Source organism: Pleurodeles waltl, chromosome 8 (genome assembly GCF_031143425.1).
Source record: "Pleurodeles waltl isolate 20211129_DDA chromosome 8, aPleWal1.hap1.20221129, whole genome shotgun sequence".
In the NCBI taxonomy this organism is placed as follows: Eukaryota; Metazoa; Chordata; class Amphibia; order Caudata; family Salamandridae; genus Pleurodeles; species Pleurodeles waltl.
Genome location: NC_090447.1, coordinates 334,694,911 through 334,712,521, shown reverse-complemented (window position 1 = coordinate 334,712,521; position 17,611 = coordinate 334,694,911). Strand labels below are relative to the sequence as shown.

Here is a 17,611-nt window from a genome sequence, read left to right as displayed (position 1 = left end):
TGAGGGTGATTAATTCAACTCAATCTGTGAAGTATTTTAAATCTTGATTACTTAGCTCATGAATACACGCTCTGTTAATGCATTGCATATTTCTTGCTAAGTGTTGAACACCTGATATATGCCTTTATCTTTGTATATACACATGTTCTGCTGCTCTTGAGTTATGTGAGTATTTTCATATATTTGTATGACTTTTTTTTTATATTTGGGAAGTGCCTTAATAAATTCATTATTTAGACCAAGAGTGTTGAAATATTTTGGCATTGTGTCCTCTTAGTTTAAGTGAAAGCAATACAGGGGGTCATTGTCCTCACAACTATTACACCTGACTCAGACCATATAGGAGTGGGCTCTTCACCACAACATTCACCTACTGGCGAATTACCTTCCAGGAACAGACAACAACTTTGCAGACCTGCTCAGCATGATGCATTAACAAGTTTGGAAATGGGAACTCTACCTACAAGTCCTCTTACCATACTTTTAAAAGTGGGTTTTCCCTGAGATCGATCTTTTTTCCATAGCAGAAAATGCCAAATGCCCAAACGTTTCCTCCAGGTACCCACACCCACTCTCCGAGGGCAATGCTCTATGGATGAGTTGGTCAGGGATATTTTCCTACGCTTTTCTGCCTCTTCCACTTCTTCCCTTCCTGGTTCGGAAGCTCGGGCAAACCTCTCTTACGATGATCCTAGTAGCTCCCGCATGGGCACATCAGCCATGGTTCACAACACTCTTAGACCCTCTACCAGACCTGTTCACTCACAATCAGGGACAAATAAGCCACCCAGACTCCAAAACGTTCAACCTAGCGATTTGACTACTGAGGTCTTGGAGTTTGGCTACCTTGACTTATCACCAAATTGTATGGGTATTCACAAGGAAGTACACAGGCCCACCACTAGAGCCTATTATTCAGCAAAATGGAAGCTCTTTGTTTGCTATTGTCAATCCAAACAAATTAATCGCTTGAAAGCAATGATGCAAGACATTGGGGGTTATTCTAACTTTGGAGGAGGTGTTAATCCGTCCCAAAAGTGACGGAAAAGTGACGGATTTACCACCAGCCGTATTACGAGTCCATTATATCCTATGGAACTCGTAATACGGCTGGTGGTATATCCGTCACTTTACCGTCACTTTTGGGACGGATTAACACTCCTCCAAAGTTAGAATAACCCCCATTGTTTGCTACCTGCTTAACTTACAAAAAGCAAATGTAGCAAACACTTCCATACATTTACACCTTGCTGCAGTCGCTGCCTACCTACAGAATAGACAGCATCTCTCACTTTTCAAAATTCCAGTCATTAAAGCATTCATGGAAGGACTCAAAAGAGTTATTCCACTACAGGTTCCACCAACACCCTCCTGGAATCTTAATATTATTCTCACAAAACTCATGTGTCTACCATTTGAGCCTCTACACTCATGTCCCCTTCAGTTTCTTTTATGGAATGTGGCTTTCTTAGTTGCCATCACCTCACTTAGGCGTGTTAGTGAACTCCAGTCTTTAGCCTTAAAAGAACCCATTTTTCAAATACATAGAGACAAACTGGTTCTTCGTACTAACCCTAAATTCTTACCTAAAAAAGTCTCACAATTATACCTCAGTCAGTTCATTGAGCTGTCAGTTTTCTTTTCTCAACCTGATTCAGTTGCAGAAAGAGCTCTTCATACGCTAGATGTTAAAAGTGCACTCATGTTCTACATAGATAGAACTGAAACCTTCAGAACAACAAAACAACTCTTTGTAGCCTTTTCACCATCTCATAAAGGCAACCTTATATCTAAACCTGGCATAGCCAGATGGATAGTCAATTGTATTCAAACTTGCTACCGTAAGGACAAAAGTTCTTTACATGTTTCTCCCAGACCGCACTCTGCTCGTAAAAAGGGAGCAACTATGGCATTTTTGGGAAATATCCCCCTAACTGATGTTTGTAAAGCAGCTACATGGGCCACATCTTCACCAACCACTATTGTGTGGATGTTCTAGCATGCCAGCAAGCAAGTGTAGGACAGGCAGTGATACATACTCTTTTCCAAACTACTGCAACTTCCACACATTAGCCACCACTTATAAGGAGGGACTGCTTTACATTGCAGAGTATGGGGTTCATTATGACCCCGGCGGCTGGTGTTAATATGGAGGAAAGTACTGCTAACAGGCTGGCAGTACTTTTCTCCATATTATGACATTGGCGGTTTGGCTAAAGCCAAACCGCCAATGTACCACACCGACCGCCACGGCGGTAACAACCGCCGGGCTGGAGACTTCACTTTCCAGTCCGGAGGCCGTCACTTGCCCGCCTGCGGGATTATGACCCTGCCTACCGCCATGGTTTTCGTGGCATCCTTACTGCCACGAAAACCATAGCAGTATGCACTATCAGTGAAAGGGAATCTTTTCCCTGTCACTGACAGCGATATTCCCTGCCCCTCTCCCCCTCCCCAGGTTGCCCCCACCCCTTTCTTCTCCAGACCTCCAATACACGCCCCTCCCTTCACACACACACACACACACATGCATACACACACCCACTCCAACATACATCCATGCATGCATACATCCATTCACACACACACCCACACACACTTGCATACATACATGCACACACGCATTCACACAACTCAACATACATGCACTCACACATCCATACATGCACAAACACACAACACGCAACACATACCCTCATACACGCACGCACAGACATATACACACACCCAAACACACACACATAACACCCCCACCCGCTCACTTGTCAGAGCACCCGACTTACCTGTCATCAGGGGGTCCTCCAGCAGGAGACCGGATGGGGCACTGCTGCCAGCAGCAGCGTCTGCCAACAGAACACCGCCAGGCCGTATTATTGGCATAATACGGGCGGCGGCGGTCTACTGGCGCATCGCTGCTGCAGGCAGCAGCGCCACCTTACCGTCATCCGCCGGCATGGCCACAGCCGGATTTCCGCCATCCTTCTGGCGGAAATCCAGCTGTGGTCATAATCCGGCGGACGGCTGGTAGCCGCAGCGATGGTCTTTTGGCGGCCGTCGTCGTGGCAGTAGATGGTTTTTACCGCCATGGTCCTAATGAGGGCCTATGTGTACCTACAGCCATACATGCCAAATCAACGGAATATGTTACACTGTAGGCATCTGTTGTGAAATGTAGTGCTGTAGATTCACATACGGCCTCCCTCCTCCCCAGACGACTGTGGCCATTGCAGTTACATTAAACATTTACATTTAGCATGGTCATTACATAACTTACACATACCTTACACTCCTTTCTCACCCACCTGTGGGAAAACCATCTAACAATGGAGTCGATGCCCATGGGCAATATCACTGAGAGGATGAGTCACTTGACCTTGTGACTCGAAAGACTTCTTCGAAGAAAAACTATTTGCACAACTCCAGACCCAGTCCCAGATGTCAGGAGTATACAGAGCATGTGAATCTACAGCACACCATGCCACAAGCAGATGCTTACAAGGTAAGTAACATATTCCTTATCTTGTTACTTTTCCCTGTGGTCTGAGGTAGGTCTGCATTACTACCCACAAAATTAATACACATATTACAGAGAATTGGAGCACCATAAGGTGCAGGAAACTCTACCAAATTGACCAGTCATGTTATTGAACAGGGTCACACTGTCAACGATTTGCGCTGGACAGTGTTAGACAAATCAACACTGCCAGCGACAGTCCAAGATATTTCATAGTTTATTTTTGTTAAATAACAATGGTGAGTGTTCGGGTTGCCGAGCCATGTGAACGGTCTTAATGATGAGATACTGGGAACATCTTGACCTTAATGTGTTGGCACTCCTGTGACTGTTTGGTGCTAGCTGTATCAGAATTTTACACACCTTTAAGTCTTCATTTATGACCACTTGTGCCCTCTGAGACAGCCTCTACCCAGGGCATAACCTCTGTTGGTTGGGTCTTTTAGAATCCTTGAGGGTTTACTCTACATATTCCATAGCCTTAGCCATTATGTGAAAATGATCATTGTATCATCTCCCTCCCACCTCTCTGGCCTCCTAGCCCTGGTCTTTGACAGTATATGCAACATATGGGGCAATATATTTTTGCCATTTTTGGAGAATGCTACTGTATATGTTATACCCTGAATTGCATTGAACTATGTGGTTTGCTTCCCATTTACCATGCACCAATTAAAATGTGTAAACGGGGCTCTCTGCTAAGGTAAGCAGCCCACTCCTGCATCTGGCTGTTCTGCTGTCAATTGACTCCCTGTTGCATCTTTTCTAATGTTTCCCTTTCATGACACTCACAGCGCCTAGTCCTGCCCATAATCGTCTTGTCACGGCCACTGCCAGTGTCCTCGAACCTGCCAGTGGTCAGACTCAGCAGGGGTTCTCTTTTCAAGGTAAGCGGCTGACGCCCGAGCCCTTCTATAGTACTGCTGCGCGTTTGTTTATTTGACCCTCACTGCAGCACATAGCCACATGACGGCCCATTTACTTTTAGCTGCGACTTACTTTTAAGCTTTGCTGGTCCGCTACTATTCATAGTTTGATGCAGCCATGATGAGCACGGTCATTACAGCATATGGCTCATTTATTAATTTACTTCAGGCTGTGCTAAGTTTTCCTCGCACTGCTTGAGCACCATGCAGCTCTTTAGGTGCTCGACATGATCTCATGTTGACCTGGCCATAAATGATTTTTTAAGTATCAACTGATATTTTTAGCGGATTTCACCATATGTTTCCGCTCAATTAATGCTCAGCGGATATATGTCTCCCTTTGAGGCTACCAACCTCATTCGTGTATTTTTCGGTGCATGCCCTGCTTTGGAGGTAATTTCTTCTTCACACAGAGAGCTCTATTGGTGGCAAGTTACTAGTTTCACTATGTATTCTGAATGCTTCTAAGCCCAAACCACTGTTTATGGGCTGGTTAAGCCTGCATAGTCTATAATGACTCAGCCAATACTCGTGTCATATTTTAAAGTACTGTTATTCTTTCGTCCTCAGTCAAAATGCTGCAGCTTCTGCTGGTTTTTGCATCAGGTTACCAGACAGTATTAACTGAGAAGTCAGTACCAAAGAGTCTTGTCAATTTAGCCATGTAATGTGTATACCTATTTCCCTCCCTTTAGGACAGAGTGCACCCTGAGCTCCGTGCTGGGGTCTCTTGAGTTGAGGTACAACACCCAAAGACTATAGATAAACATGGGTGGTTTGTATAAATACAACTGTATTTGGGTTGGACACTTTCTTGGTGGATACCTTGACCCACTGATTGGGTTGTTGGTGAAGGTATAAATTGTTACTAACATTCTCACTGTTAACTTAGTCATCGTTATATCTCCTGACAAGTCGTTATAAAGTGGATTCGTTGTTGAACTATTGGTGACCACCAAAATGGTTCTGTATCTCTTTCCTTTTTATGCACATTGTTTAAGTAGAAGTGACTTTTTCTAAGGTTCTTATGAATGCCAGTGCACCTCAGATGAGGGCTCCATTGGCAGAAACATGTTGATCAATGACACACAAAAGGAGGTTCATTTGCAGTGTCTCTCCACTCTTTTTAATCCTGACCAAGGCAGACAAGAATAAAGTTGTATGTCTGCCACGGAGTTAGTTTTAACCACATTGTTCACATTTTGCACACTCTACTAACCTCACCACCCTGTTCTCTCCATAGGGCTTTCTACCATATATTAAAGCATCCGAAGGGCTCCTCTTGATTAGAAAGAGAGCTGTAGCTCCCACCATGATTTGCTGTCACAGTGTGAGGAGAATCCCTATGATGCAGCATGCCACCTCTGCTGGGCGAGAGATTTCGTCCTTATAAAGCAATACTTCTTGATTATCTAGATTTCTAAGTTTCCTGTTTCCTGTGTCCTGTTGTCAGATCTGGGTATTTCATTTTGTGAATGATTTACTAGTTGGGAGCGGTTACACGCTGGTTTCTAAATTTCCCCAAGCCCTCCTTTTGTGTTTAATCCCATTTTTTGCCTTTTGCTGGGTCCTGTTTGTTAGACCTGACAGCTTTAGGGTGTTCACATCTAACGTTTTGCCTGCCTCCCTCCACTTTTTGGATACTGTTTTTGCTGGTTTTTAGACTCTGTGCACTTTTCCACTGCTAACCAGTGCTAAAGTGAATATGCTCTCTCCCTTTAAACATGATGACATTGGATCATACCGAATTGGATTATTTAATGTACTTATAAGACCCTAGTAAAGTGCACTAAATGTGCCCAGGGCCTGTAGATTAAATGGTACTAGTCGGCCTGCAGCACTGATTGTGCCACCCACTTAAGTAGCCCCTTAACCATGTCTCAGGCCTGCCATTGCAAGGCCTGTGTGTGCAGTTTCACTGCCAATTCGACTTGGCATTTAAAAGTACTTGCCAAGCCTAAAACTACCCTTTGACTACTATAAGTCAGCACTAAGGTAGGCCCTAGGTAACCCATAGGGCAGGGTGCTGTGTAGACAAAAGACAGGCCATGTACCTGGTAGTGTAAAACTCCTAAATTAGTTTTTGCACTGCTGTGAGGCCTACTCCTTCATAGGCTAACATTAGAGCTACCCTCATATACTGTTTGAGTGGTAGCTGCTGATCTGAAAGGAGTAGGAAGGTCATATTTAAGACGGCCAGAATGGTAATACAAAATCCTGCTGACTGGTGAAGTAGGGTTTAATATTACTATTTTAGAAATGCCACTTTTGGAAAGTGAACATTTCTCTGCACTTAAATCCTTCTGTGCCTTACAATCCACGTCTGGCTAGGTTCTGTTGACAGCTCCTTTGTGTATTCACTCAGACAAACCCCAAGCACAGGATGCTCAGCCTCACTTGCATACATCTTCATTTTGAATGGGTCTTGCTGGGCTGGGAGGGTGGAGGGCCTGACACTTACATGTCAAAGGACAGTAGCCTGCCCTCACACAAAGGTCTGCCACACCCTCTACTGGGACCCTGGCAGACAGGATTGAACTGAAAGGGGACCTTGTGCACTTCTAAGCCACTCTTTGAAGTCTCCCCACTTCAAAGGCACATTTGGGCATTTAAACAGGGCCTCTGCCCTTACCAACTCAGACACTTCCTGGAGACGAGAACCTGAACCAGAACCTGCATCCTGCGAAGAAGAACTGCCTGGCTGCCCAAAGGACTCATCTGACTGCTTTCTGTGAAGGACTGCTGCCTTGCTGTGGTCCTGTTGTCTTGCTGCTATCTGGCTGTGGTGAGAAGTTCTCTCCAAGGGCTTGGATAGAGCTTGCCTCCTATTCCCTGAAGGCTCAGGACCAAAAAGACTTAATCTCTGCAAGAAGGACTCCTTGTGTGGTGAAAATCGATGCACAGCCTGCCAGAAACGACGCACAGCCTGCATCGCAGCGAAAAATTAATTGCACGCCGAACCGTAACAACGCCGCCCGACTTCACAATGAGGAGATCAACGCAGCGCCAGCCTTGTGACCGGAAATTTAACGCACGGCCCACTGGATCAACACACAGCTGAGCCGGAACGACACAGCCCGACTTCCAGAGACGAATCAACGCAGCACCTGCCGTGCAGTAGAGAGTTCCACGCAACACCCACCGAATTGACCCAGCCCCTGTGACTTCGTTCTGTCAGTGCCGGAAATCTTACTTACCCTGGCTAGAGTGAGTGTCCTTGCTTGGACAGGGGGTAACCTGACTGCCAACCAAAGACCCCATTTCTAACGTTGGTGATCAGCAGTGAGGATAGGACTTGTATTTGTGCAGTGACATACAATAGTCAAGTGTTCACTACCTACTCACAGTTGAAGGTCAACTTGATTTGTTATCTTTTTTGTTTTCTACCTGACATTTTTAACTAAAATCCTCATTCAACATGTCTCTGGCTGGATCTCAAGCAGGAGATGAAGAATTTGATCTAGCCATGCTGGAGACCTACACTTATAAACAACTGAAGGGGTTCTGCAAGGATATGGGAGTACCTACCCAAAAGGTCTCCAGAAAGGAGGAGTTCCAAAAGGCGCTGAGGGCCTGGGCAGAAGCCCATTCTGATGAGAATGTTGAGGTGGAGGCTCCAGAGTATGGCCCCTCAGAGGATTTTTTGCCATTAGTGGAGGATGTTACCACTGTGATTGTACCCCCCTGCCAAACCATGGAGCAGTGTCTCTGATCAGGGCCTGGCCGCAGAGGAAAGGAGAGAGGCAAGAGAATTCCAGTTACAAATGGCAAGGTTAAAATTTGAAGCTCAACAGGTGGAGAGGAGGACAGAAAGAAAAGCAAAGAAGCTGAGAAAGCCTTGTCTGAAAATAAACTTTTGTTGGCTCATGTACTGAGTCTCAAGGAGCTGGAGATCAAGGCAAGACAGTCTGAGTCCAGCAGTGATGGTGGCAGCATACATGCAGGACCTATTGGGGAGAGAATGGTTCATATACCCAAAAATGTGGTGCCAAGTTATGTGGTGGGAGATGACATTGATAAGTGGTTGGCTGCCTATGAAGTTGCACTAAGGGCTCATGGAACCTCTGAGGAGCAATGGGGGCAGCCCTGTGGTTTTATGTACCAGCAGTGGGGAGGGACACACTCCTTACACTAGATCCACGTGGTCAGAATGTCTATGCACCAATGAAAGCCGCAAGTTTGGGCTGAAAAATACCATAATATGTTTAGGGACAGCACCAAACTTTCCACACAGACTTGGGGAGACTGTTTTGATTCCTCCAATAACGCACTGAATGGATGGGTACGGGCAGCAAAGTAAATGATGACAAAGGATTATATGATTTGATTCTGAGAGAGCATATGCTTAGTATTTGTTTTACAGAGTTGCACCAGCACTTAGTAGACAGTAAGCTGACTGATCCCAGGAAGCTTGCTGAGGAGGCGGACCTCTGGGTTAGAAAAGGTATATGAGGGGGACACCCACAAAGGTGGTCAGGGTTCCCAACAGAAGAAAGGGGGGGAGAAAAACTTAAAGATAAGGAACTCTCAAATGGCCCCCAAAACAATTCCCGAGGGGGGAGGTAGAAGGGGGGGGTTGGTAACCATTCCTCATCTAAATTTGGAAAGAAGCCAGGGTACTTCGATAAGAAGATAGGGAAGTTTATCCCCAAATGCTTAGAGTGCTACCAGCATGGACACTCTAAGGGCGACCCCCCAGTGTGAAAAGAGAGCACAGCCCACCACTGGAGGGCAGACACCTGGGTTGGTTAGTTTAGGGGAGACAGTCCCAGTTAGCTTTGGGGGGCAGATAGCGGTGTCCCTAGTATCCCTGGGAGATAAGGAGATGGTGCCAGAAGCCCACATGCCTGCCAATACTTTCAAGTATAGGCAGTGGGCCACCATTGATGGGCAAAGAGTGGAGGCTCTGCGTGACACAGAAGCCAGTATGACTACTGTCAAGAGTCAGCTGGTGTCAGCAGAGCAGATAGTCCCTAATACATTCCACCAGGTCGTAGTCGCTGACAATCGTGAGAGTCACCTACTGGTGGCCCTCTTTCCCTTTGAGTGGGGTTTGGGGTCTCTGGTACTCTAAAGGTATCTCTGGGTCCTGCCATGCCTGTAGCTTGTCTGTTAGACAATATTATTGAGCATACTGCCTGGAAAGAGGTAGAGCTCAGATCCCTCCTGGAGATGTTAGGTGTCCCAGAGTGGGTCTGTATGACCACAAGGTCTATGGCTGCCTGGGAAGGGAGTCAAGGGCGTCTGGAGCCTAGAACAATGGCACAGACAGCTGCACAGAGGAAGGGCAAGAGGCGCGGGAAACCCGTCTCAGATATTCCCACAGTGGTGGACGGTGTCCCAGAGGAGGAGACCCCTGAGCCAACTTGAGAGGATATTGCTGACCTGGGCAACCTGCCTGAACTTGCTGGTAGGCAAGTAGAAGGTGGGCCAACCAGGGAATAATTCTGCAAGGCGCAGAAAGAATGCCCCACCTTTTAGGGTCTGAGGCAACAAGCCGCAGCCCAAGCAGCAGGTGAAGCCTCTGGCGATCACCATATCTACTGGGAAAATGATCTCCTTTACAGTGAGCCTGAGGCTCCAGTCATTGGGGCAGCACATGTGCTGGTGGTCCCCCAGTGTTACCAGCCCCTCCTACTGGGCCTGGCTCACGACATCCCCCTGGCAGGACATTTGGGCCGGGACAAGCCCTTTACCAGGCTTGTCATTCACTTCCATTGGCCTAGAATGCGGGTAGCTTCAGATAGTTTCTGCAGGGCCTGCCCCACCTGCCAGGCTAGTGGGAAGACAGGGAAAGGCTTAAGGCCCCCCCCGATCCCACTCCCCGTCGTTGGCACCCCCTTTGAAAGAGTGGGCATCGACGTCATTGGTCCCTTGGACCCCAAAGCTGCCTCAGGCAACAGCTTTATCCTGGTTTTGGTGGACCGTGCCACCTGCTATCCAGAGGCAATCCCGCTGAGAACAGTGACTGCACTGGTGGTGACCAGAGCCCTGATGGGAATATTTAGTCGTGTGGGGGTCCTTAAGGAAGTTGTGTATGCCAGAGGCACAAACTTCATGTCTGCGTACATGAAGTCCATGTGGGATGAGTGTGGGGTAACCTACTGGTTTACCTCCTCTTACCATCTTCAATCCAATGGGCTTGTTGAAAGATTCAAAAAGACCCTAAAAGGGATGATTACTGGCCTAACTGAGGCCATGAGGCGTAAGTGGGACATCCTCTTGCCATACCTCCTCTTTGCTTATAGGGAGGTGCCCCAGAAAGTGGTGGGGTTCAGCCCCTTTGAGCTTCTCTACGGTCACCCTGTCAGGGGACCACTAAGCATAGTGAAAGTGGGCTGGGTGAAAGCTCCCAAGATACCTCCCCAGGATGTGATCAGTTACATGCTGGCCCTCCGTAACCAAACCCAACGCATCTGGAAGCAGTTCAAAAGTAACTTTGAGGCCAGTCAAGAGGTGATGAAGGAGTGGTATGACCGGAAGGCCACTCTGGTCGAATTCTCACCTGGAGACAAAGTTTTGGTAATGGAGCCCGTAGAGCTTAGAGCTCTCCAGGACCGCTGGACTGGCCCATTTAAGATCAAGGAGCGGAAAGGGGAGGCCACTTACCTAGTGGACCTCAAGACCCCTAGACACCCTCTAAGGGTTCTCCACCACAACCGACTCAAGCCTCATTTTGAGAGGTCTGAGGTCAGTATGCTCCTTGTGACAGAATGGGGCATGGAAGTGGATAGTAAGTCTCTACCCGACCTCCTCTCTGGCAAAGAAGGGGATACCTGGATGGTTGTGGCAAATGGTGTGCTGAGGTATGAATTTGTTGGCCTAAGCTTTTTGTCCAACCATACCAGGTTCCACCTCGACCTGCAGACAGTGTTGTTGTCATATGCCTCCAGTTCTTCTGTGATTCCACCATGGACCATTTCATAACTACCCTCATCTGAAATGCTGCATAGTAGAGAGAAATATCAGGTAGGGCCAACCGCCCATCCGTTTGCTTTATGATGTTCTGGACATCTTGCTCTCTCTAAACAAATCATAATAGTTTTGTTTTATTTGCTTAAGGTATGCTTTATAGACCCATATTGAGAGTGCCTGGAACACATATATTAAGTGCAGGAGTATATTCATGGTAATTACATTGATCCTGCCTACCCATGATATGATCAAAAGGTCTCGGAGATCTAAGTCCCTACAAATGATGGCAATTACAAGGACACTTGTGGAAGAAAATGAGAATTTAACAGCTTACCTGAGGTCCTGGTAATCTGCACGCCCAGGCAATTGATAGATTTCTGAGCCCAGTGAAAGAGAAAATATGTTGCTGAAGAGCCACTTCTTCAGCCAGTACAGTTAAATTGAGGATCTTAGATTTATTATAATTGATTTTATACCAGGAAAATAACTCAAAGGCCTGTAATCGGGGCAGTATTACAAGAAGGGACGATTGCAGGGACCCCAAAGTCAGCATCATATCAACTACATAAAGGGAAAATTTGTATTCTCAGGCTCAAAATGTAATATCCACCACCGCCTTGGATTCACGTATGCAACAGGCCTGGGGGTCTATGAAAAAGAGGCGTTAAAGAGCACCCCTGGCTTGTGCTTCTGCATAGCAGAAAGTCCTGTGAAATATGACTATTCAGAGCGACCGTATCTTTGGGGGTTACCATAGTTGGAAAAGATCTTATTTAGAAAGCTCAGGCTGATGTCTATGCGATGAAGGATGAGGAGTAAAAAGGACCAGTCCAACTAGTCAAAGGCTTTTTTCTGTGTCTGGCAACAGCAGGATCACTGGGATATTCTTAAGTGACGCCTTTTCAGTAAGGTGGATGGCTGACCGATGTTATTGTAAGTCTGTCGTCCCTGCACTAATTCCCTCTGGTCCAAGTGGATCAGGGGCAGGAGGGCCTCATTGAGGTAGGTGGCCTCAATCTTTGTATGTAATCAATACAAGAGGTAGAACAGGTAAAGGCAAAGCACCCCACACTGTGAAACACATTAAAAATAATTGCTGCAGGAGGGCAACTTTGCTTACACTACACCATCAAAGCCAAACTTGCTCTTTTGCACATACAAAATAGGTAATATGTCATGGGGAATATGAATGGTAGGCAGCTGGGCCCAACTGGTAATGTTCTGTGTGATAATACGGCAAAGTTTTAAGGAGTTTCTCTTTTTATTTGGACGTATCCTCTGGGTAGCGTGTTTGGTACCCCACCAAATGGCTTACCTGAGTGATGTATAGCTTCCTCAGATTACTGGGCCTCGAAGGAAAGGCCTTTAAAGCAGGAGGAAGTGAGGGCAGCCATAAAAGCACTGAAATGTAATTAAGCCCCAGGACCCGACCGGTACACACCTCAATTTTATAAACTATTCTTTGGTAAATTGCAGCCCTGTATAACCTCTGGACTGAAGTGGGCTACACAACTCCCACAATAGGAGAGGTACTAATATCGGTTTGCCCCAAAACTGGTAAATATGTGTGGAAATATGCGTCCTACCACCCAATTGCGCTTTTTGACAATTGACGAAAAAACAAAAATTAAGATTCCTGCTCGAGCTGTCCTTGATCCCCCAAACCCTTCCTTGAAAAGGGGCAGCCCCTCTGGCGACTCCAACCGACCACGTCTCACTTCCTTGAAGTTATGCCAGGATCATTCCTCCACAGTGGAGCATTTGACGGACCCTTGGGCTCAGGAATTCCCAACAGGGAGAAGGCTTGGGATCTCACACTTTAAAGGATAGGCTAAATGGATATGTCCAGCAGTACCTGACAATGCCTCCCAGCAATTCAAGTGACCTCCCTGAATTCTGATTTTTGCTTTAGGATGGCCTTTTGAATATCCTGGTGTCTTGGGCAAGTGAATTTGGGAAGGAAGTCATTGCCAAGCCTTCTTGAAAATGTATTCATTTTCCAAAAAATAGTGACACTTAACCAGGATACATCTTGATCTTTGTCTCTGGCCTCACTGTTTAGGGTCCACCCTGTGGACCCTGTTAAGGCGCATACCTCCATGCTCAACTCGAAACATGTTCGAAAACAGGCCGGTAAGGATAGCATCCAGGTTAGCCTCTGGGGCCTCTTCAATCAGACTACATATCTATAAATTTTCCCCTTCAGGACCAGTTCTCTAGATCCTCCAACATTTCTAGCACCAACCTCAGTTGTTGCTTTATCGTGGAGGCTACAGAGGACATGGCTACATTCTGCTCTCCTAGGGTATCTAACTGTGTCTTACCATCTGAAGTGCGTTGACCTGCTAAGTTAATGTACGTGTGCAGTTCTTGTGTCTTGGAACCTAGTTTGGAGGACATATCTTCTATTATCAGAGTCTTAGGGCAGTTCATCTCTCAGTTACTTTTGGAATGCCCTGATCTTTCTTTGTGAGGGCCATGTCACCCACAATGCACTAGCCTCACACACCTTAAGGGTGACCCTGGTGTCTTACCCTGGTGTTTTGAAATTAGCTTGTATGCTCCCCTTGACTCTTTTTCTTAGGGGCATGTGAAACCCTCATGTGGCCCCGCCTCGCCTGGGAAACCACACTGGGTATGCCTCTGTTCTCAATGAGGGTGCAAGAAAGAGGGCGTCGAGAATTAAGGGTTGTAGGGTCATAGTACACAAGCCCACACTTCATCTTGTTATAACCACTCCTCTGTGCTGGCCATATCACTCAACACATGGGCATAGGGACCAATCATTTTTAAAAGGGTTTCCCCAGTTCAGAAACATGGACCCAGGGGAGGGAGAACAGAGCTCCTACTCATATGCTCTCTCAGGGTCCCGGCTCAGTCCACGCTGCTTTGTTTGACTGTCAGCACTGGGCCAGTGCCTCTTCTCAAAGAGGGGGTTTATACATCTGTCAGCAGTGCAGAGCCCCAGGGACATTGAAGCATTTGCTGAAATGCAGAGGCTGGAAGCTAAGATGGGAAGCGTCTGGGAAGCATCTGGCGAGTACGCTATCTTGGCCACTAACTTTGGTAGGCAGTTTTTGATATGGTGCTTGACAGGGGACATAATGGTGGAAGAGGAAGATTTGATTATCATTTGTGAACCTGTGATTAGCAGACCCACATGGGAAGTTCATATTGCATACCAGCTAAGTCTATTTTGTTTCACATGCTTTAGCCACTTAAGCCTAATGCCATAGACATCAATAGAATGCCTAACACTGCATTATGTATATTGTATAGTGGATGCTAAAGAGTGAGATGATGTACATGGTTAATTAATATGCCTATTCTCTGATTCTTTTTCTGCACAGTGATGCAAAGCGCTTTGCTACTGCCTTTGTGAATGTCAATGTTACTGCTGAGACCCACCAAGTTTCTGCACTCTGGTTCCTATGGTACATCAAGCTCTGCGGTGGACCAAACCGAATATTTTCAGTCGCCAATGGGGGACAGGTACAGTTATTTCCTCACTTCACCAGCCACTTAAATATGGCTGTATTTCTTTAAGTACTGCAGCAGTCCTTCTTCGCTGGAGCTTGAAGGTACTTATATAGTGTCCTGTATAAACATTAAAATGCATGGAACTCTTCTGAAGTTGGCTGTGCATCCTTGCAGACTTTACGCTGCTTTCCCAAAATATTTCGTTGCATTGGTCAAGTGATTTCCTTATGAAGTAGTGATTAATTAAGGTGTTATGTTTTTTGTCAATCACTTTTCTTCTTGTGTATAGGGAATCTGCCTTGTCCACAAGGTCTCCCTTCATTTTCCCTTTCATTTACCCTATTTTGCTTGTATTATGCCTCTGTGCACTGACACTGCCCTTCACTCCTGAGTGTGTGGGCGCTCTGTTACTAAAAGTGTAAAATTAGATTTATCCAATTGGTTTATTTAACTTTACCACAAGGTTATTGGAAGTCAGTGCCTAAATTGCCCTGGGGGCAGGAAAGTTACATTTTGGATGTGGGCTGCAGTGTATATTTACACCACTGCTGTGGGTGGACTGCTGTTTAAGTCGCTGCAGTGTCACATGGCAAGGACACTTGCTTTGCCAATTAGAAATCCTTAAAGTTATGAGCTAAGTCACCCTTAAAGTGAGTTTTATAAGCCTACAGGGGTAGGTGCTCAATGTAAGAAAGTGTGCTGTGCTAAATGTTAAGAAAAAAGTTGCTCCCACAGTGAGCGGTTAAAAAGAGCTTCTGGGAACTTCTTCAGGAGTCCCAAGGCAGACATGGGTTATTAGCCTCAGATAGTGGCAATCTGAGCCTCATAGTCTGTTGTCTTGATGTGTAAACCTACTGTTAGAGCCAAACCTGAGCACCTGAGCAATCCTTTTCCGCTTGACCTCCAGGATTGTACAGTAAAGCAGCCCATTTGTTGTGGAGAAGAAGCTCAGATCTCATTGAAGCATCTATTAGCAATCAATAAGTCAAGTGCAAGTGTTTTTACTTAAAGCAATCACTGTTCCCCAGGCTAAGACAATCAATGGTCATGCTAATTCAATTTAATATCAGTGTTTATGCAGGAATTGAGGATATTAGGGCCCATATGTACAAAATTCCTAATTTGCAATTCTCAAGTAGCGAATCTGTTGAAATTGCTATCTGGGAATTGCAAATTGGAATGTACATAACCTGCAATTTCCTAACGATTCCTACGGATTCACAGTCGCTATTAGGAAATCGCAAATTAGGAAATTGCAAACTTGCGATTTCTTAATAGGAATTCACAATTTTGGAAATTAAGCTTTCTGGATGCAGGAGGAGGATGTCAGAGCCCTGGTGGAGGTTAATTACAGGGTGTGGCCGTAAGCCAGAGACCCAAAAACCTACTGGAAGCAAGGAGTGCCCCTACATCACTGCTGCCAGTACAACACACCATCTCCAATGAATACCATGGCTGCTAAAGTTGGGAACAAGGACTCTGGGATCAGCAGGAAGAGAAAGGTGAAATTCCCCAAGAGGGAACCTGAGATACTGACCAAGAAATGTGCTTCCAACATGGACTAACTATTCAGGAAAGCCTCCTCTTCAGTACCTGAGCCACAGAAGAAAACGCGGATCTGGAGTGGAATCCTGGAAAAGGTAAACTCCTCAGAAGTAACACAGAGGACAACCCTGCGGTCCCGTGCCAATGAGAGGCTGGCCAGCAGGATGGCAGAGGGATGTGGGACAGGCAGTGGACCTCACAACACCCCCTCCAACTCCCATGGAGACGCTTATTGAGTGGACCCTCAAACCTGAGAGTATTGCAGGAGTTGCAGTTATTGACACCTCCATTTCAGCAGACACCAGCCAGGATAAGTCATCTTCCCTTTATGTACCATACATAAAATAATGTTAGCCAATCCACATATCATACAGCTTAGCATGAATTACTCCATTGATGTGCTTTGCCCACCCAGGCAATTCATCATGGGAGTTGTAGTACATATCATTAGCAAGCCACCTTGATTTCTGATGACCACACCTAACATATGTTTACAACACAAACATGTCACAAACACATGCAGCAGAGAACACAGCAATATTGTTGCTAAATATTAACCATTCATTTACACTGCCTATATACATGCATATCCACTGATCACCGGTCGGATGTGTCAGGACCCATGGCAGTCGAAGAGGCTACTGGCAGTGAGGTTGTCCTTGAGCCCACAACACCACCTCCCACCTCCCCCTCATCCCATCACCCCACCGCAAACTGGCAGGAGAGCCACCATCTCCCCACTGCCAGAGTTTGTGGAAAGTGATGGTGGTCAGTCACGAAGCAGGGACCTGACAACATTTCAGCCCAGGACACTGCAAAAGCACAGAGGCCAAACCCCAGCAGGCTGTCCAGAGACGGTGTCAGACCTGTTAGATGCATAACCCATGTATGATGTCCTGGAGAGGTTGATTCTCCACGCACAGTGCCTGCAGACAAAGAAATTCAGAACAGTGAGTAGGTAGCTGCAATGCCTGGTTAAGTCCCTCCATAACATGGAGAAAAGGTAGGAACAGTGGCTAGCAGCAAGAGAGGGGAGCACTGTAAGTAGCATCAGCGGAACAGGCAGTACCTGGTCCAGTTTGACTCATTCACTCAGTTCATCAACAGGGTGGCAGCCGCAACATTGACCCTGGCAAGGCGGACTGTCAGTATCCAGACAGAAATGGCAACTGCTGCCAGGGTGTCACACTTGGGCTGATGCAGGTCACCACTGCATTGGAGAACATCCATA

General features: G+C 46.3%; 1 protein-coding gene across 1 annotated transcript in view; it reads left to right on the top strand.

Moving 5' to 3' along the window:
* Positions 1–17,611, top strand: part of LOC138249944 (amine oxidase [flavin-containing] A-like) — a 468,327-nt gene that overhangs the window by 333,302 nt on the left and 117,414 nt on the right. The window contains exon 6 of the mRNA XM_069204200.1: positions 14,706–14,847. Coding sequence (XP_069060301.1) covers positions 14,706–14,847 — 142 coding nt within the window. The remainder of the gene's footprint in view (positions 1–14,705; positions 14,848–17,611) is intronic.